Source organism: Suncus etruscus, chromosome 15, assembly GCF_024139225.1.
Source record: "Suncus etruscus isolate mSunEtr1 chromosome 15, mSunEtr1.pri.cur, whole genome shotgun sequence".
Classification (NCBI taxonomy): Eukaryota; Metazoa; Chordata; class Mammalia; order Eulipotyphla; family Soricidae; genus Suncus; species Suncus etruscus.
The window spans coordinates 51056998-51077396 of record NC_064862.1 but is presented as its reverse complement, the minus strand read 5'-3'; the positions used below and the strand labels follow the sequence as shown (position 1 = coordinate 51077396).

The 20399-nt window shown below is 43.8% G+C and overlaps 1 protein-coding gene across 2 annotated transcripts in view; it reads left to right on the top strand.

The window, feature by feature from the left end:
• Positions 1–20399, top strand: part of VCL (vinculin) — a 107902-nt gene that overhangs the window by 64552 nt on the left and 22951 nt on the right. For both annotated transcript variants that reach the window (XM_049789089.1, XM_049789090.1), the window contains exons 5-8: positions 1486–1608; positions 2631–2791; positions 16334–16424; positions 17455–17602. In XM_049789089.1, coding sequence (XP_049645046.1) covers positions 1486–1608; positions 2631–2791; positions 16334–16424; positions 17455–17602 — 523 coding nt within the window. The remainder of the gene's footprint in view (positions 1–1485; positions 1609–2630; positions 2792–16333; positions 16425–17454; positions 17603–20399) is intronic.

The window sequence follows — 20399 nt, the reverse complement described above, 5'->3', positions numbered from 1 at the left end:
TCCTTGACCCCCAAACCATCTTTACCATTCCCCCAAAAGTGGCATATCTGATGTTTATCTTGCCACCACCAAACATCATGTACCTAACCTTCTAAACTCCCTTGCCTATATGAAATTAATTGTCATTAAACTCTGATGCGGTCATTCTGTACACTTAGGGCAATGGAGGATTTCTTTGGACCATCACTGAAGATCACCAGGAAATCACTAAATAGTAGCCTTAACCATTTTCCTAGCACTGGAAAATAAGTAGCATGTTATGTCTTCAAGTGAAAACTTATGCAGAATCTCTAATTACAAAATTCGAGTTGAAAGAGCTGTGGTTGAAACAGCAGAGATGACTCCTTCCCATCTCCCCTTGGTTCCTCATAAACTACTTAAGAAATCCTAGCAGTGGTTCGCAAATCAAAGCTTCAGAGACTCAAGTAGCGCTTTGAATAATAACCAAAGTAAACACAAAGTGCTGGCAGGCTGATTCCTAAACACCAGCTGCTTTCCAACTCTGTCATCACAGTTATTATTTTCATAATATTTCTATTTGTTTCTAATTTTAAAAGCAGTTCATGCTTATTTGGGGCACATTGGGAAAGGACAAAAAAATGACAAAGATGAAAACAAAACACATTGTTGTCATTCTTAAGACATTTTCTCAGCCAGTCGAGTCTCAGTAGTAGGTGCCATGAGGTTCTTAGATGGCTTGGGGCTATGCCAACCTTACACCGAGAAGCCCAGAGCAGACAGGCATCAAAATATTTTACCGCACTGGGGACTTTATTTTCTACCCCAAAAACACCTTTTTATTTTAATTAAAAATATTTGTGAATGTGTTTATGTTGATTATAGTAGAATTATATCACATTTTTAGATTTGCATTTAATAAGCTATTTCTATGTTGCTCATTCCTGCCTCTGTACTCAGGGATCATACCTGGCAGGGTTCAGGGGGACCAGATGGGGTGCTAGGGATTGGACACTACTTGGCCATGTGCAAGGTAAGTGTCCTGCCTGCTGGACTCTTCCCTTGAATCCCTAATAAGCTACTTTGAATGGAACAAACAAATGGGGCTGGAGAGATAGTACAGTGGGCACAGCACTTGTCTTGCTTGTGGCTGACTTAAGTTTGATTCCCAACATCCCAGGTGCCAGAGCAAGAGCACAGTGGGGAGGGCACTAACATTGCATATAGCCAATCCAGATTCGATCTCTGGCTCTCTGTATGGTCCCCTGAGCACCACCAGGAGTGATCCTTGAGCACAGAGCCAGGTGAGCATTTGAGCATTGCCAGGTGTGGCCCAGAAAACAAACCCAACCCCAAATAAAATAGACTAAATTGTACTAAATTAGAGCTGCCTGGAAACTCCTCCTGAAGTCAGTGATGCTGTATGGTGTTTCCTAAGTGGGCAGTGGGTCTGGACGTTGGTAGTGGTAAGCCCAAGAAAGGCCTCATCTTCCTGTTCACCCTCCTGCTTTGTTTGTCCCATGCCAGGAATGACCAAGATGGCCAAGATGATTGATGAACGGCAGCAGGAGTTGACGCACCAGGAGCACCGTGTGATGCTGGTGAATTCCATGAACACTGTCAAGGAGCTACTCCCTGTGCTCATATCAGGTATTCTCCACGAGTGCCCATTTCAGGGACCCTCTACCCTCATTTTCCTTTCTTTCCCCCTCCTCTCTTCTTTTTAAGGAGAGTTTTGCAGTTCTGTTGATTGGTCTTTTGTTTTTCGTTTTCAGATTATTTTATGGAGAGATACTCTCTTTCTCCAATGATCCATATTCTTTGTCAGTCTGTTTTTTGTTTGACCACACCCAGCTGTGCTCAAGAGCTTACTACTATTTCTGTACTCAGGGATTCATTTTAGAAACTCAGGGAGGAGACAGAGCGATGGCACAGTGGGTAGGGCGTTTGTCTTGTATGTGGCCTACCCGGGACCGACCCAGGTTTGATCCCTGGCATCCCATTTCGTACCCCAAGCTTGGCAGGAGCAAATTCTGAGTGCAGAGCCAGGACAGGATTAACTCCTGAGCACTGCCAGGTGTGGCCCAAACCAAAAAATTAAAAAAAACAAAACAAAAGACTTAGGATGCCACTTGGGGTGCTTGCGATTGAACCTGGTCCAGCTATTTGCAAGGCAGACTCCCTATCTGCTGTACTATTGTTCTGACCCAGATTCATATTATTCATATTAGGTGTGTCTTTACTGTGAGAGCTAGTAAGTCCCTGCTATATATTGAAAGAAATGCTGGAAAATAAACTTAGCATTTTCGTGTATTCCATTAGTATGAAAGATATTCCACCTAGTTCTCCTGTTTTCATTTTGTCCCATTAACTGTTGGGACTAGGGCAACTGATTGTGAAGATGGTTGGCTATTTTGTAATTGTAGCTGAACCAGTATAATCCTGTTGAAGTAGTTCTTTGATCATACTGTATTACTGTTTTGTACTCTGAGTTTTCCTCACAATGTAGGTAATGGATATTGGAACTCTGTTGTCTCACTTTCTGTGTTTCTCAGCTTCTTTGAAAGACCCCAAACATTTGTCAAAGTGTGAAACTTGTTCTTGTGTGAAAATGGTTTTCATGCAAGAGCAAACCCCAAGTGAAGTTTCTGATTATTTGTTTATTTTGATAGCCATGAAGATTTACGTAACAACAAAAAACTCAAAGAACCAAGGGATCGAAGAAGCCTTGAAAAACCGCAATTTCACTGTGGAAAAGATGAGTGCGGAAATAAATGAGATCATTCGTGTGCTACAACTTACTTCCTGGGATGAAGATGCTTGGGCTAGCAAGGTAAGGCTGCCCCGAGGAGACACTACTGGGCCTCTGCTGCGTGGGCTCTCATTGAACTAGTCATTGGGGATAGCTTTGAGCTTACTCAGATACTAGAAAGCAATTTCTGCCTTTTGTTTTAGGAGCTATTTGCTGTTTTTGCAAAAAAAATTTTGTGCCCAAGTAGAACAAATAAACTGAAGTGTGGGGTGAAATGTTGTTGAAGGATATACTAAAACTTTTTTTCTTTCAGCCTGCAGTCTCATTTATTTGGCTGGTGAGGAATTTTGGGGCTCTGTTCCTTCCCTTAAGGTGGGGGTGATCCCAACCTTTTCCATGGGCTGCTGTTGATAAGTGACTGAGACACAGCAACTGAATTTCATGGGGAAACTTCCTTAAACAGACTTTTGAGTTCGACAGATTGCCAGAAGGAACTCAAAGGTCTAGGTATAGAGATTAGTTTTCATAGGGTTCAGTTAGTTTGGAGGGTGGGGAGGGCTTTTTTTTGGGGGGGGCCACATCCGGCGTTGCTCAGGGGTTACTCCTGGCTGTCTGCTCAGAAATAGCTCCTGGCAGGCACGGGGGACCATATGGGACACCGGGATTCGAACCAACCACCTTTGGTCCTGGATCGGCTGCTTGCAAGGCAAATGCCACTGTGCTATCTCTCCGGGCCAGGGCTTTACCTTTTGTATAGGCTCTGTTGTTAGACTTGGGGAGAGCTGGGGTATTTCTGGCAATCCTGGGAGTTCTGTGATGCTGCTGCTCATATTTGCTTCTCTCTGTCTAGTGATCATTATGAGACACTTGGGCTTATAATTTTAGGAGCCCAAGATGCAGATAATGTGGAGGGGTGGGGTGGGAGCACACTGTGTCTCCGAGATCTGCCTTTCCCACTGGTCACCACATATTTCTAGAACCTTCTAACAAGTCTAGTTTTTTGTAGTATAAACACTACTAGGTGCCCAGTAGAGCTATTCTGATCTGCCGGGACCTCTGTCAGGTAAGGTTAGGACTGACCCCTCAGACCCACCAGCCTTGTTGCCTGAACGACAAACCCTAATCCCCAGTAGAAATTGGCTTCATTTGGGTTTGTGTACAGAGACCCAAAGCTCTTCAGCAAGTTCTAAGCCTGTGCATTCAACCTGTGTGTTAAAATCATTGAAAGTCTTGATATGTTCCTTTTGCATATTTGCCAACTTTCACTTGCCCATTTTGACTTCTTTATGCATCTTTTTCTGTTGTTGTTGTTCTCCTGTTTGTTTTATTCTTTTGTCTCACCCTTAGAAGGTAAGCTTCCCCCTGCCCTTGCATTTCTCTGTAGCTTTACAAAAGAGCCGGAGCATGTCTGGGAGGGCTTCTTGTGCTGTGTGCTGTGCCATCTTCTGTGTGCCCGTGTGGACCTCGGATTCATATCTGAGTGTGACTGAGGGTGGGGGGCAGTGCTGGGCGGACTGGTGAGCTATTTGGTTTTGGAAAGCAAAAGGGAAGATTATGAGAGAATATCAGGCTTTCTAAATGGGAATTACTTGCTTCTCTCTAAGTAGGCTCCTTTAAGCAGTATTATTAGACTAACCACCCCGAGGGGCAGTTTTTCTCAGTAACTAGGCAAGCACGGCCTTTTCTGTGGTTTTACTCTGCAGAAAGGCTAGAGAGATAGATAGTATAGTGGAGAGGTTGCTTGCCTTGCATGCTGCTGATCCGGTTCCAATTCCTGCATCAGATAGCACCCTGAGCACTACTAGGAGTGATCCCTGAGTGCAGAGCCAAGAGTAAGCCCTGAGCAAAAAAAAAAAAAGGAAGGAAGGAAGGAGGGAGGGAAGGAACTCGAAGCTTCGGGGGGAGGGTACTCCCCTTTGCCCCTCCTACCTGTGTACTTTGCAGACTCTGGAATTTTGCTTTTGGAGATAATGTCATTGAGGTTTTGAGCCATAAGGACAGGCTAGATGGTTCAATCGGATCCCCCGTGCTTTACAGTCACCCCAGCCTTTGACCTTAGAAAGCAAGCAGCTGAAGTCACTGGACCAGCCGCCCTAGGCTGCCTCAGTTGTGATCAGCTGTGAATCTCTCTGGCTTCACGTTCCTCCACTGTAGCCCTTCCCTGAGTTTCTCTCCTTCACTTCTAGCTGTACTGTTTCCCTGTTGCTGAAGGAGGGAAAGGTTTACTTACCATCACTTAGTGAACTGTGTTATTGAGCTTGGTTTTCTGAACAAGGCTCATTGAGAGCTGCTGCTTTTGTAAAATAAAGTAAAAAGAAAAGAGGGGGGGTTCATTGAGATTTTCAGGCCTTCAGAAGATAGAAAAGGGAAAGAGACCAGCTCCCCACTATGTTCACCCTGTAGCTGTCTCACTTTCATGCAGATGTAGAAGGTAGCAGACTAGGGATGCTGCAGGACCATTAGAATAAATGAAAGAAAATTAGTTCAGCCAAAAGAAACTTGGGGACAAATGTGTAAGAAGTCAGCTGGGTTTGGCTTTTGTTGTTCACAAGCAAACATCCAAATACTCTAAAATAAGGAACGTGACAAATCTCCCTCTGAGTCCTGCCCACCTCTGCTGTTTTCTCCCCTTTAGTGTTGAAGAGTTGTAATTATATTTCTTGGTTATAAGAATGTCTAGAAAAAGTTTTCACCTTTAACTTGGAAATTGTTTGCTAGGGTTGAGTTGATTTTTCAGTCGAGTAGCCTTGTTCTCTTTCATTGCTCAACTAGAAGCATTGAACTCATCTGCCCTCACGTCTGTCTGTGAGTACTGGATTCCCACTTAATTCTATTTAACATATATGCTATCTTTTACCTCCTCTCACACCTCCCAACGGAAGCATTAATGTCTTACCATACTTGTTTCACGGTTCCTTATTGATGCAGTTTTCTCCTGGAACAGTGGGGGAAGAAAGTAAGTGGAAAAAAAATTTTGGTAGTGAGTGAGAGATAGAATGCCTGTCTTGAATACAGGCAGGGGGGTGGGGGAAGATGGAGACAGCGGGCATTGGTGGTGGGAATGTTGCACTGGTGAACTGGATGTTCTTTTTTTATAACTGAAACCCAACTACAAACATGTTTGTTTGTAATCATGGTGCTTAAATATATTATTAAACAAACAAACAAATAAACCTCCCCCCCCCCCCCAGTACACAAATTCTTGGTAAAGCATGTCTTGCCAAATTTAAAAGTTAGGCTTTTAGGGGTCATGCAATACCTGGTTGTCTTATATTTTCTATCTGCATTGACATGGCAGATTTTTTTTTTTTTTTTGGTTTTTGGGCCACACCCGGCGGTGCTCAGGGGTTACTCCTGGCTGTCTGCTCAGAAATAGCTCCTGGCAGGCACGGGGGACCACATGGGACACCGGATTTGAACCAACCACCTTAGGTCCTGGATCGGCTGCTTGCAAGGCAAACGCCGCTGTGCTATCTCTCCGGGCCGGCAGATTTTTTTAAGTGTTCAAAGTAGTTTGACTTAAAAGACGTTATTTTATTTTTAAAGTTTAAAAAGTGCTTCTCTTTGAGGGGTGACTCAGGGATGATTCACAAATGACCTGTCTTGTGAGTTCACAAGTTCCATGTCTGGTATTGCCACATGTGCTGAGTACGGCTCTGGGGGTAGCCACAGCTCAGAACCCCTGTGTGCAATCTCTGGAGGGGCCACAGCTGCAAGCTCCTATCAAGTACTACAGCTTAAACTTTGTAAGCACTGAGGCATGAGTACATATCCTGTGAGCACAAATGGTTGCTGCTCACCTGACTCCCCGCAGTAAATACCATCAGCTAATTGTGAGTACAACAAACCCTGGCAGAAACTTGGACCTAGTGTGTGAACATTCCAACCAACGGGGTGTGCAAACCCCAGTACAGTAGCACCAGGGAAAGGGTAGGAATGAGAAAGAGAGTTTAAATAAAGATTCAAAAGATTTTCACCCTGGGCTAGAATGATAGTACTGTGGGAAGGGCACTTGCCTTGCATGCTGCTGACCGGGGTTGGGTTCCCAACATCGCATCTGGTCCCCTGAGCCTATAGCAGTGATCCCTGAGTGCAGAACCAGGACTGAACCCTGGGCATTATCAGGTGTGGCCTCAAAACAAAACGAACTAAAATTAATTTGACTTTTTTTTACCCCCCCCCCACTGGAAGACATTATAAAAAATAAAAGTTTTTATTTTATGTTAAACAAAATTCTCTTTCAACTTTTTAAAAATGGAGAAATCTATCCTTAATATTGTGTGTGTGTGTGTGTGTGTGTGTGTGTGTTTGTTTATAGTACTTGTACCCTGATGCATGCTGAGAAACATTAGAAAAGTCATTCACTGCTAAGAACCTTTGTCGCCAAACAAAGGGGTTCTGACAACTGAACCCTGAAGCCATGAGACACTATTACTCAGGATTCGTTCCTGTGCCATCCTGGGCCAGAGCCATATTTCAGCAGGAAGGGCACTTGTCTTTTGTACTTTTGACCTGGGTTAGGTGCCCGATATCCCAATCAGTCCCTGCATCCTGCAAGGAGGATTAAGCCCTGAGCACTGCTAAGTGTGGTTCTCCCAAACAAAAACAAAGCAAACAAACCAATGACTTACTGTGCTGAAGCTTCCCACTGTGGGCTTGACCTGCCAGAGGGTGAGAGCAGCCTTGAGCTTAGAGCTCATCACTGACCTTTTCCAAGGAAGGAGCTGTTATTGCTTGGAGTATACAGTTTTTTTTTTAAATATAATTTTATTTTGTTATATAATTACTTTGCTCTGTTTACAGATTTGTTCATGGTTGACTTTCAGTCTTAGAATGTGCATCGTCTGCCACCAGTGCAGCATATTTCCTGTTATTATTATTCCACCCATCCTCACCTACCTGCCTGCCTTTGGGGCAGGCACTTTAGTCTCTCTCTCTCTCTCTCTCTCTCTCTCTCTCTCTCTCTCTCTCTCTCTCTCTCTCTCTCTCTCTCTCTCTCTCCCTCTTCTTTTTTGACACTGTGGTTTGCACCATTACTAATAAAGGAGTACCATGCATATTACTTTATCTCCCTTCAGCACCCAGTTCTTTCTTTTTCTTTTCTTTTTTTTTTTTTCCTTTGGTTTTTGGGCCACACCCGGAGGTGCTCAGGGGTTACTCCTGGCTGTCTGCTCAGGAATAGCTCCTGGCAGGCACGGGGGACCATATGGGACACCGGGATTCGAACCAACCACCTTGGGTCCTGGATTGGCTGCTTGCAAGGCAAACGCCGCTGTGCTATCTCTCCAGGCCCAGCACCCAGTTCTTGTCCAGAATGGTCAGTTCCAACTGTCATTGTCACTGTGGACCATTCACTACTCTTTACTACTCTTTTTGGCAAGCTTCCTGGTCAGACTGGTGCTTTTGATCTTCTGTACTGTCTCTGGCTATTACTACTATACTGTCTTTTATTTTTATTATACCTCACAAATGAGAGGACATGTGGTTCTGTACTCCTGGTCCCTATTTTGCGGATTATGGAGATTTGTGGGACTTATTTACATTTCAACCTATTTGAAGGACTGGAAGGAGGACTCAGTGGCCTGAGCTTTGCATGCAGGGGACTCTAGCACCTTAGATTCCTGCTGGTATTCTATAAACACTGCTGAAAGTCACTCCTAACATTCCCAACTCCTAACCTCTTCCCTAATCAACTGTTTTGAGTGGAAATTTGTACATGAGCTTTTCTTTGATGGGGTGGGAACCAGTGGGCTACACCCAGCAATGCTCAGGGCTGATTAATGTCTCTGGGCCCAGGGATCACTCCTGGCAGGCTCGGGGAACCATATGTGGTGCCAAATTTCAAGCCCTGGTTGGCCATGCACACAAGGCAAATGCTTTACCCACTGTACTATCTCTCTGTCCCCAGTAAGTGAGCTTTTAATGAACTATTTAATCTTTTATTTTAGCAGCTGGAAGTATTTTATTTAACAGTCTTCACTTTAGTGATAGATTTAGCTCCTGGAATTTGAGATAAATTACCAAGGCAGGTGTTTATGCTAAGTTCCCTCTCCCCTCTACACTGTGAAAAGCCTCAGAGAGAAAAGGAAATGGTCATTTTTCTCAGACCTGAGTGATCTTTCAGTTGGTCCTTCAGTTGGTGCTTTTGGGAGATAGGGTTTGAGCCTGGAAGTTGTTCTTTGAGATGAGGAGTCAGTAGCTTTCAATGTTCTCTCTTGGTTTTACTATGCTTTGTAGGATTTTATTTCATGGCTCAATCTATTTTTCCCAGAAACATTTTTGTTTAAAACCTTGATTTGGGGGGCTGAAGAGATAGCACAGTAGTTGGGCATTTGCCTTGCATGCAGTTGACCTGGGAGGGACACTGTTCAATTTCCGGCATTCTATATGGGCCCCCAGCCAGCCAGGGGCGATTTCTGAGTGCAGAGCCAGGAGTAACCCCTGAGCACCGCTGGGTGTGGCCCCCAAACCAATCATTCAATTAATAAATAAAGTTAAAAAACAAACAAACCTTGATTTGGGAACTGGAGCGATAGCACAGAGGTAGGGCATTTGCTTGCATGTGCCCGGCCTAGGATGGAACTGGGTTCAACCCCCATCATCCCAGATGGTCCCCTGAGCCTGCCAGGAGCGATTTGTGAGCTCATGCAGAGCTAGGAGTAACTCCTGAGCACTGCCAGGTGTGGCCCAAGAAACAAAAAATTTTGATTTGGGGTTTTCTGTTGCTGGAGGTTTTTTTTTCCCTCCTGATAATTTCATTACCATAAGTTGTACCAAGCAATAAATATATAGTAAATCATATGTTGCCTGCCAAGGGGCAGGTTTGGAGTGGGAAGGAAACTGGGAAGAGTGGTGAAGGGAAGGTCACACTGATGGTGGGTTTGGGGTGGGAACATTAAAGGCCAGAAACTACTGTATCATGAGCAACTTTGTAAACCAAGGTGTTAAAGTAATTTTAAAAAAGAATATATATTCTTTTAATAACTATAGAAAAAATCTAGGAGGCCCGGAGAGATAGCACAGCGGCGTTTGCCTTGCAAGCAGCCGATCCAGGACCAAAGGTGGTTGGTTCGAATCCCGGTGTCCCATATGGTCCCCCGTGCCTGCCAGGAGCTATTTCTGAGCACACAGCCAGGAGTAACCCCTGAGCACCGCCGGGTGTGGCCCAAAAACCAAAAAAAAAAAAAAGAAAAAAAAAAAAAAAAGAAAAAATCTAGGATACTCGAGTTATTTGCAGTAATTTAAGACTATGACCTTAGAAAAACTAATATAGATAATATGTGAAATATGAATATTATAATGTATTCATTATGAATATGTGAATACATATTTCTATATTATATATGTACATATATATAAGTCTAGTACTATATTAAATTGCAGCAGTATTTTGGGTTCTGTGAAAGCAAGACAAAGTTTTTTTTGTGTGTGTGGTTTTTGGGTCATACCCGGCAGTGCTCAGGGGTTATTCCTGGCTCTGTGCTCAGAAATTGCTCCTGGCAGGCATGGGGACCATATGGGACACCAGGATTTGAACTGATGACCTCCTGCATGAAAGGTAAATGCCTTACTTCCATGCTATCTCTCCGGCCTTGACAAAGTTATTTTTTTTTATTTATTTATTTATTTATTTATTTATTTATTTATTTATTTATTTATTTATTTATTTATTTATCTTTTGGTTTTTGGGCCATACCCACTGAAGCTCAGGGGTTACTCCTGGTTATGTGCTCAGAAATCGCTCCTGGTTTGGGGGACCATATGGGATGCTGGGGATGAAACCCAGGTTCGTCCTGGCTTGGCCACATGCAAGGCAAACACCCTATTGCTGCTCTATTGCTCCGGCCCCGAGACAAAGTTCTTCAAAGTTGTTCTTCCACCTTGTGGTATGTGGGGGAGAGTCCCAAAGTCAGAGTTTGGGCATTGTGGGTTGTTTTTCTTCTCTTTTCATTTCATTTAAACCCAGGTTCAGTGGTGGCAGAATGTAGCAGGGAGGGAACCAGATCCACCAACTGTCTTCATATTGCACGCACATATTTGGTCTTTTCCACACTCATTCTTTGGAAAAATGAATCAAGGGCATTGGTGGAGATATTTTTCTTTTCCTAATTTGAGTTTTTTGGTTTTGGGCCACACCCGGCAGCACTCGGGTTACTCTTGGGTCCATGCTCAGAAATCGCCCCTGGCAGGCTCAGGGGACCGACCATATGGGATGCTGGGATTCGAACCACTGTCCTTCTACATGCAAGGCAAATGCCTTACCTCCATGCTATCTCTCCGGACCCCCTAATTTTAGTTTTACAAAGTTAATTTATAAAGGTGTAGTGCTCTCTGTCTGTCTGTTTGTCTGTCTCTCTGTCTATCTCTGTCTCTGTGTGTCTCTCCTTTTTGGGTCACATCTGGCAGTACTCAGGGGTTACTCTTCACTTTGCACTCAGGAATCACTCTTGGCAGTTCTTGGGGGGACCATATAGGGTGCCAAGTATCAACTCAGGTCAGCTGCATGCAAGGCAATGTCATACCCTTTGTACTATTGCTATGGCCCCATAAAATGTTTTGTTTTGTTTTTGGGCCACACACAATGACACTCAGGGGTTACTCCTGGCTATGTACTCAGAAATCAGTTCTGGCTTGGGGGACCATATAGAATGCCATGTGATCAAACCATGGTCCTTCCTAGGTCGGCTGCATGTAAGGCAAATGCCCGACCACTGCACCACCGCTCCGGCCCCTAAAATGTTTATTTTAGTTTATTTATTTATTTTTTTGGTTTTTGGGTCACACCCAGTAGTGCTCAGGGGTTAGTCCTGGCTCTATGCTCAGAAATCGCACCTAGCAGGTTCAGGGGACCATATGGGATGCCGGGATTTGAAAAACTGACCTTCTGCATGCAAGGCAAATGCCTTACCTCCATGCTATCTCTCCAACCCCAAATGTTTATTTTTTTTAAAGGGTCAAAGTGATAGTACAGTGGGAAGGATGCTTGCCTTACACATGGCTAACCTGGGTATTTCAATCCCTTGAATTCTATATAGTCTTTCAAGAAACCCTCCAGGAGTGATCCTTGAGCACAGACCCAAGGGTAAGCCCTGCGTACTCTGGGTGTGGCCAAAAAGAAAAAAAATAAAATGGAGTGTATTGTGTTTTAATGAATATTAACAACCTGTCCTATTTCAGAGAGAATATGAGGTGGCCTTTACAGTGACTTATTTATTCCCACAATTGTGGGATAAAAATTCCCACGATTGTGGGAATAAAATTAATGCTATTAAAATTTTTAGTAACTTATTGAAATTTTCCTTTAAAAATCTATATTTAGGGGCCATAATGATAGCATAGCGGAGAGGGTTTTATTGCATATGGCCAATACACGTTTTAGACCCTGAGCACTGTTAGGCCTGATCTCTGAACACAGAGCAAGGAGTAAGCCCTGAGCACCACCGGATGTGGCTCTAAAGCATATAAAAAGAAATGTAGCTTTATCCAAAATTTAGGGACAAACGATAAAACATTTCTTGATGTTCACTCTTTCACTCAGGACTAAGTTCCTCATTTTCTGAGTTTTAGAGACTTTCTTTATTACAGCTATTTGAGTTTTAACAGGGATCAAGTAATAGCAGTGATTTCTGATGACACGGAAAATAGCAAAGCCAATTTCATAGCATTTGGGGCAGTAGAAAAAGGCAGTCATTTAGGGTAATGAGGGCTCTGGGTTGGATTTCTGAGAGCACTTGTTGTAACTAAAGCCAAAATTGACAAAACAGAGACTTGCTGACTGTTACAGAAGATTATTAGATTCTTTGCCAGTTCTCTTCGGTAAAAGAAAAAAAGAAAAAACTATTGAGTTTCATCTATCACAGAATAATGAAGTTTGGTAACAACAAATCTGAGATCCAGTTGGGTTTCTAGGCCTGATCCCCATTTCTTAATTTATTAAATTAACTTACATTTAAATTTGTGTTTCAATGAAGTAGAGAGAGAGAGAGAGAGAGAGAGAGAGAGAGAGAGAGAGAGAGAGAGAGAGAGAGAGAGAGAGAGAGAGTGACAAAATTTGACATGCAGGAAATTCTCAATTAAAGTCAGGAAGTGATCCTTATTTATTTTCTAACTGCTAGCCTGTAGGCTAAAATAGACACTAGAACTTTTCCTTTTGAATGATGTGAGGGGCTGAACAGTAGCTCGGAGGATTATGCAAGTGCTTTAATGTGGGGTGCCCATTAGTCCCATGTGGTCCCTGAGCACTACTGGTAGCAATTTTCAAGCACTCAGCCAGGCCTAGCCCCCTGATTACCACTCGGTATGTTCCAAAACAAAACAAAATCAAAACAAAACAAAAACAAAAACAAAACAATATAAACTAGTTTTTTGAAATACAGCAAATTTGTTTGTTGAGGGGCACATCTGGCAGAGTTTGGGGTACAATTTCTGCTGGGTTTGGGCTTCACTCCAAGTGGTGCTTGGGGACCATGGCATTGTTGCTGGGCCTTCTGCATGCCAATGTTCTTCATTCTAGTGAATATCTATCTGACTCAGATTTTTTTATGGGTGGGGGCGCCCTCATTATTTTCAGAGCTCGGGGGCACAGTATCTCAGTAATACTTGGTCTGGTAATTCTGTGCTACTTGAGACCAGTAATGCCAGGGGGTCGAAAGAGCCCCTTTTGGTATTGCTCAGGGGGTCATGAAGTGCACTAAAGATTACATTTAGGGACCTTGCGTGTGTAAGACAATTCTCCAGCTCTTTGAACTGGAGAACATCTCCCTACTTCCAATTCTATCGTTTTTGTTTATCATTATTACAGTATTTTGTTTGTTTTTGAGTCACACATGGTGGCGCTCAGAGGTTACTCCTGGCTCTGTGCTAATAAATTATCCCTGGCAAGCTCAGGGGACAATATGGGATGCCAGGATTCGAACCACCATCCATCCTGAATCTGCCGCATGCAATGCAAATTCCCTACCACTGTGCTATATCTCTGACCTCTCACTATTATATTTTTTAGTTTTTTTGGGGGGCATACACAGTGGTGCTCAATAGTTATTTCTGGCTCTGCAGCTAGGAATTACTCCTGGCAAGCTTGAGAACCACATGGGATGCTGAGGATCAAACCTGGCATGTGCAAGGCAAGCAGGTTACTTGCTATGCTATTCCTCTTTCCTCTGGCTTTCTAGTTTTGTTGCTGTTTTTGAGCCACACCTAGTGACACTCACGGTTACTCCTGGCTATGCACTCAGAGTTTGCCCCTGGCTTGGGGGACCGTATGGGATGCTGGTGAAATGGAACTTCCATCTGTCCTAGGTTAGCACGTGTAAGGCAAATGCCCTACCAACTGGCCCCATGTCTATTTTTATTTTAACTAAAAATATGTTAGTAAATGGTCACTGGCAGAATTTTTAAATTAAGTACTTTTGCAGGAATGTAATTTCTTTTCAGGGCATATTCTTCTTTAATGAGAGCTTGTTGCTTATTTTTATATCTGTTTCTAAACAAAGCCCTATAATTTGTGTTAGGTTTTAAAGTTGCCTGAGATCCTCTTTAAATATATATAGGAGCTGAAGACATAGTGTGTGTGTATGTATGTATATATCTTTATATATATATGCCTTATATTTGGTTTGATCCCAAGTATCACATATGGTCCTCAAAGTGCTGCCAGGGGTGATTCCCAAGAGTCAGGAGTAACCACTGAGCATCTCTGGATGAGTGACCCAGAAACCAAACCAAACCAACAAAAAAGCACCAGACCCCAAAACTCAAAAATGCCCCTTGTCTGCAGCAATTTTAAATAGATTCTCTTATAGCTCTGGCTTCATCTATAGGTACCACTGTTCATTTAACTTGATCATCCTTCCCTTCCCCCCTCCCCCCCCCCCCCCGTTTGTCAATTCATTTCTCTTTATTGCTGTTGGCTAACAATGTGCCTTAGACAACGTAGGTTGTAAAAGGCATCAAGGTGGGCAGGATCCTAAAGCTGAGAGTGTTGGGATGGAGTGATGGCACAGTAGGGAGGGCATTTGCTTGCATATGGCTGACCCGGGGGTTTAATCCCGACATCCCATAAAGTCCCCCAAGCAATGTCAGGAGTGATTGCTGAGTGCAGAGCAGGAGTAAGCCCAGAGCACTGCTGGGTGTGTCCAAATAAGCAAACAAAAGCTGTGAGTTCTGTGATTTTAAAACATTAGATTTTGGGGCATCCTATCAGACCCCAGAGACCCTTATCTTGCTTGCTCCCAGCTAGGGCTTATCTTGTGCTAATGTTGGGTCTCCTTTAAATTGGAAGAAGAGGTTCTCTTGGCGCCCCCGTGTGGGAAATTGGGGGTACAGTATCTGCAGAAACCCAGCTTTGCTTAGCTGTAGATGGAACTGATTGGGGTTTTGAAGACTGTCTAGGATTTCAGAGACAGCACAAATGTCGACATGGTTGTAAGCATACAGCCTCAACTATAATAAACTAAACATAGATAAGTAAACTTAAAAAGCTCTGTATCTTGTAGAGTCAAAAAATAAAAACGAATCATCGGATTGCTGATTGTGAGGATGAATCTATTGGCACATGTTATATCATCTTCTGAAGTTGCTTTTATATTTTCAAAGCTATGGAAATATACATATTAAGAAATTAGTGTGGGGGCCAGGTGGTGGTGCTAGAGGTAAGGTGTCTGCCTTGCCTGCGCTAGCCTTGGACGGACCACGGTTCGATCCCCTGGTGTCCCATATGGTCCCCCAAGTCAGGAGCAACTTCTGAGTGCATAGCCAGGAGTAACTCCTAAGCGTTACTGGGTGTGGCCCAAAACCCCCCCCCCAAAAAAAAAGAAAAAAAAAGAAATTAGTGTGGGTGCTGGAGTGATAGTTCAATGGGTAAGGCATTTGTCTAGCACGTGGGAGACCCAGGTTTGATCCTCGGCATCTCATATGGTCCCCCTAGTCTGCCAGGAGCAATAATCCCTGGGCACCGCCAGATGTGACTCAGAAATAAGCAAACAAAAATTAGTTCGTTATTTCATTCTCCCCAAACTGGGTGCTTCTTAGTCCTGATTGTCAGTGCTTCCAGGTGGGAGTGGGGCAGGTAAAGAATTTGAGGAGTGTCAGGGAAGGCCAGAAAGATGCGTCTCTCATCTATTCTATTTTAGTACATTTCATACACCTAACATTTATGTTCAACCAGTAATTTCAAGTTTTTCATCCTGATTCCAGTTGCACTTCATCCAGTGTCTTTCACCAGAAGATATCAAAGCCCAGTGATTTATGGCACTGGATGCTAATGAGGCTTTCCCCGGTGGCTCTGCCAGGGCTGCGGTGGGCGAATGTGGACCGAGTGGAAAGGCTGATAACAAGGCATGTGGCAACAAGGGAATTTTCCCGCTGGAAAACACTAAACATCTTTTGGCTAGAGCAATTTTTCCAGTCTTCACTGCTTAGCAGTACATAGACCAAAGCACAGAGTGGAGTTCATGAAAGATTTGCATGCCGATGCTGCCTTTGGACCGAAATTGAGCATTCTGGTGTGATGAGAATATCGTTAAGGCTCTTGGAGCAAGTGTGAATGTTAACACGGTCACTTCTCTGTCTTCCTTTGTATCATGGTTTTTGCAAAGAAAATAACACGGTGCTTTTCTTCACAAGGACACGGAAGCCATGAAGAGAGCTCTGGCCTCCATTGACTCTAAACTGAACCAGGCCAAAGGCTGGCTACGAGACCCCGGTGCATCCCCAGGTAACTCTCTCTCTCTCTCTCTCTCTCTCTCTCTCTCTCTCTCTCTCTCTCTCTCTCTCTCTGATGAGACAGTCAAGTTGTCCCATCCTGTCATTTGAAGTCACTTGTGCTGCAGATGGAGGCTATCCCCACTCTGTCTGGTTTGACTAATGGGCAGATTACTGATCTTTGAAAGGAAGGATGTGGCCAGTAAATGCTCACCATGAAGGAGTCAACTAAATACAACCAGGCATCCTGTGACAAATTTTAGTTCCCCTTTTCCTAGAAGCTCATAATTTTGCATAAAAGCTCTTCTTGTCATTTCTATGCGTAAGTTGGTCATTTCTAGCAATGGAATGGACTTCACTATAGCAGGTGAAATGACAGTTTGTAGAAATTGTAAACTTTAGTTGACTTAGATTGAGAAGGATAAGACCCACATAGTTATTGAGCTAAGATCTATTATGAAGGGGCCCGGAGAGATAGCACAGCGGCGTTTGCCTTGCAAGCAGCTGATCCAGGACCAAAGGTGGTTGGTTCAAATCCCGGTGTCCCATATGGTCCCCTGTACCTGCCAGGAGCTATTTCTGAGCAGACAGCCAGGAGTAACCCCTGAGCACCACCGGGTGTGGCCCAAAAAACCAAAAAAAAAAAAAAATCTATTATGAAGTTTTCTTATCTAATATTGATGCAGTTTTAGATCAATATTAGAATGAATGTGATTAGAGGTACTAAATTCTATGAAACTATTGGAGTCTGTTTGCATCATCTGTTCTGTGAACTGCTTTTTATCTCCAGGTGGGTCTAGTTCCAAGAGTGTTTCTTTACACTGTCTCTGGTTGAAATCTCACTCTCTGATTGTAAAGGACCTCTCTTGGCTATTGCCTATCAGGTGTACTGTCTTATATTACTCAGTGTCGTTTAAAATCACCCACTGCTTCAGGACTGAGATGACCCCAGACAACCTCCCCTCTCTCTATAATGAACATGTTGGCCACATAGATCTTTCCTCTCTCTCCCTCTCACCACTCACACCCCCTTTCCCTCCCAGGAGATGCCGGTGAGCAGGCCATCCGGCAGATCTTGGATGAAGCGGGAAAAGTCGGTGAACTCTGTGCCGGCAAAGAACGCAGGGAGATCCTTGGAACTTGCAAAATGCTGGGGCAGATGACGGATCAGGTGGCTGAGCTCCGAGCCAGGTAAAGTGCCCGTTCCTGCCCAGAGTGGGTCTTGGTGACTCAGAGAGATGGGGTTTCTCCTGGGGGAGTGATTGGGAAAACATGTCTCTGTACCTTGGACTCGGCTGGCTTTGGCTGATGGATAAATGTCGATTTCACAGTCTGTTAATTGCTTGAGATTAAAGTGAATGTGTCCTTTCTTTGCTTTTAAAATACATAGATCTAAGGGCCAGAGTGATAGCAGAGGAGGTAGGGTGCTTGCCTTGCACATGGTTGACTCGGGTTCAATCCCCAGCATCCCATATTGTCCACTGAGCCAGCCAGGAGTGCAGAACCAGAAGTAACCCCTGAATGCTGCTGGGTGTGACCCAAAAATAAAAAACCAAACAAACAAAAAAGCAAACAAACTATGGATCTAAAGTTGAAATAGAAACAGGATGTTTTGGACCGGAGATATAGCACAGCAGTAGGGCATTTGCCTTGCACTCAGCCAATCCAGGACGGACTGTGGTTTGAATCCTGGCATCCCATATGGTCCCCTGAACCTGCAGGAGTGATTTCTGAGCGCCACCAGGTGTGACCCAAAAACTGGAAGAAGGAAAAAAAAGGCTGTTTTACCTCTTCAGTAACAAGCTTGCAAATGACAGTGCCTAAAAAGAAAATAAGGGGGAGAAATAAGAGGAAGAGGAGAATGGTGAGGGAGAGAGAGAATGCGCTCTAGAGGCAACAGCAGGAGGGAAACTGGGGTCATTGGTGATTGGAAATGTGCCCTGGTGAAGGGTGTTGGACATTGTAGGACTGAAATTCAATCATGAACAACTTTGTAACTGTGTATCTCATGACAATTCAATTCAATTCAATTCAGTTAGAATTATTTAAAATAATAAAATTGGGCAAAAAGAAAAAAATAGGATATTTTAAGAAATCAGTAGTCACATGACAGGTTAGGGGAGTGAGCAGGTATTTTGGGGGGATAGCTAGAAGGAAGCACAGTGTCCAATAATGAAACGATTTCATATCACCAACAAAACTCAGGTAAGGGCTAGAAGGATACTCCAGGGCAGAGTGCATGCTTTGTATTGGGAGTAGCCTGGGCCAGGCATGTGTGGTCCCCCACTGAAACCCACCCTCCCACCACCACCCTCCCCCGCCATGACTGTGTTAGATAGGTGATCCTCTAAGATGGTCATTGTTGAACACTTTTCATTTCTATTTTATCATTGTTCATTAATTTTATCACTTTTTTTTAACCTTTCCACCCACTCAAACCTTGACTTTTAGAGCTTCCCCCCACTCACAACCTGAATATATCTAGTATGCCATTAAGAAAACTCAGTGCATTCATAGGATTGAGTTAGTGAAGTTCTAGAAGAGCCTCATTTTTCTGGCAATGGGATTTTATGGAATAAACATGCAGAAAAATTGTGTGTGGTGAGATAGCCATGTAAGTAGAGTTGAATTTTGCTACCATGATGTCCTAAGACATCTTGATAATTGGGATATATGAAGTTTCCCTACAGACAAGCTTCAGAAAACTCCTGATACACTGCACACTATGACATCTGGTCTACCATTGACACATAGACTTGAGTGACTCCAAACAACAATAATAAAAGCAGTATATGCGGGCTGGAGAAATAGCATGGAGGTAGGGCATTTACCTTGCATGCAGAAGGACTGTGGTTTGAATCCCAGCATCCCATATGGTCCCCTGAGTCTGCCAAGAGCGATTTCTGAGTGTAGAGCCAGGAGTAACTCCTGAGTGCTGCCGGTGTGACACCCTCCCCCCCCAAGAAAAAAACACAGTATGTATGTGTGTGAGAGAGGGATGGCCATACCTGATGTTCGCTGCAGTCAATCTCAACTTCGTATTCATGGGTCACTGCTGATGGTGCTCTGAGAACCATGTGGTATGAAGAATGGAACCTAGAGCCTGTCCTTTTGAGACAGTAGCTCTATCACAGGGCCACATCCTTAGTATTTCCTTTTTCCTAGCCAAATCTGGTTTGCAGAGTAAAGTAGTAGTTTTTTGAGGGTCCACACTCAGTGGTGCTCAGGAACTGTTCCTGGCTGTATGCTCAGGAGTGACCCTTGCTGGTACTCTGGGGGTTATATGTGGTGCTGGGAACATGACCCAGAACCAAAATCTCAACTGGCAAGTGCTTTGTCTCCTGGACTATCTCTAATCCCTGAAGTAGTGCTTCTTGCCTTTTGGTGGGGCCCAGGTCATTTTTATGACCTGGTGAACATTCCTCCCATCAGCACTCAGGGGTTACTTTTGGTTCTACACTCAGAAATCATCCTTGACAGGCTCGGGGGACCATATGGGATGCCAGGATTCAAAATGTCATCCTTCTGCATACAAGGCAAATGCCTTACCTCCATGCTATCTCTTCGGCCCAACCTGATGAACATTCTTTTTTGTTTGTTTGTTTTTGGGTCACATCTGGCAGTGCTCAGGGGTTACTCCTGGCTCTATGCTCAGATATTGCTCCTGGCAGGCTCGGGAGACCATATGGGATGCTGGGATTCGAATTGCTATCCTTCTACATGCAAACGCCTTACTTCCATGCTATCTCTCCGGCCCCTGATGAACATTCTTAATCTTTCCTACAAAGGTGCATGTAAACAAGCAGTATCATGTGTGATCTCCAGAGCTTCATAGATTCACTGTGATTTTGCAAGCTCTAGTGTGACAAGGAAGGAACAATATTGTTCAGTGGATCCCACTGATTTCTAGCTTTTCTCTAGCTGCAAAGCTGTCTGTTCTGTCGTGAACTTGACGGGAATTTTTTTTAGCAAGAACAAAAAGAGGCTC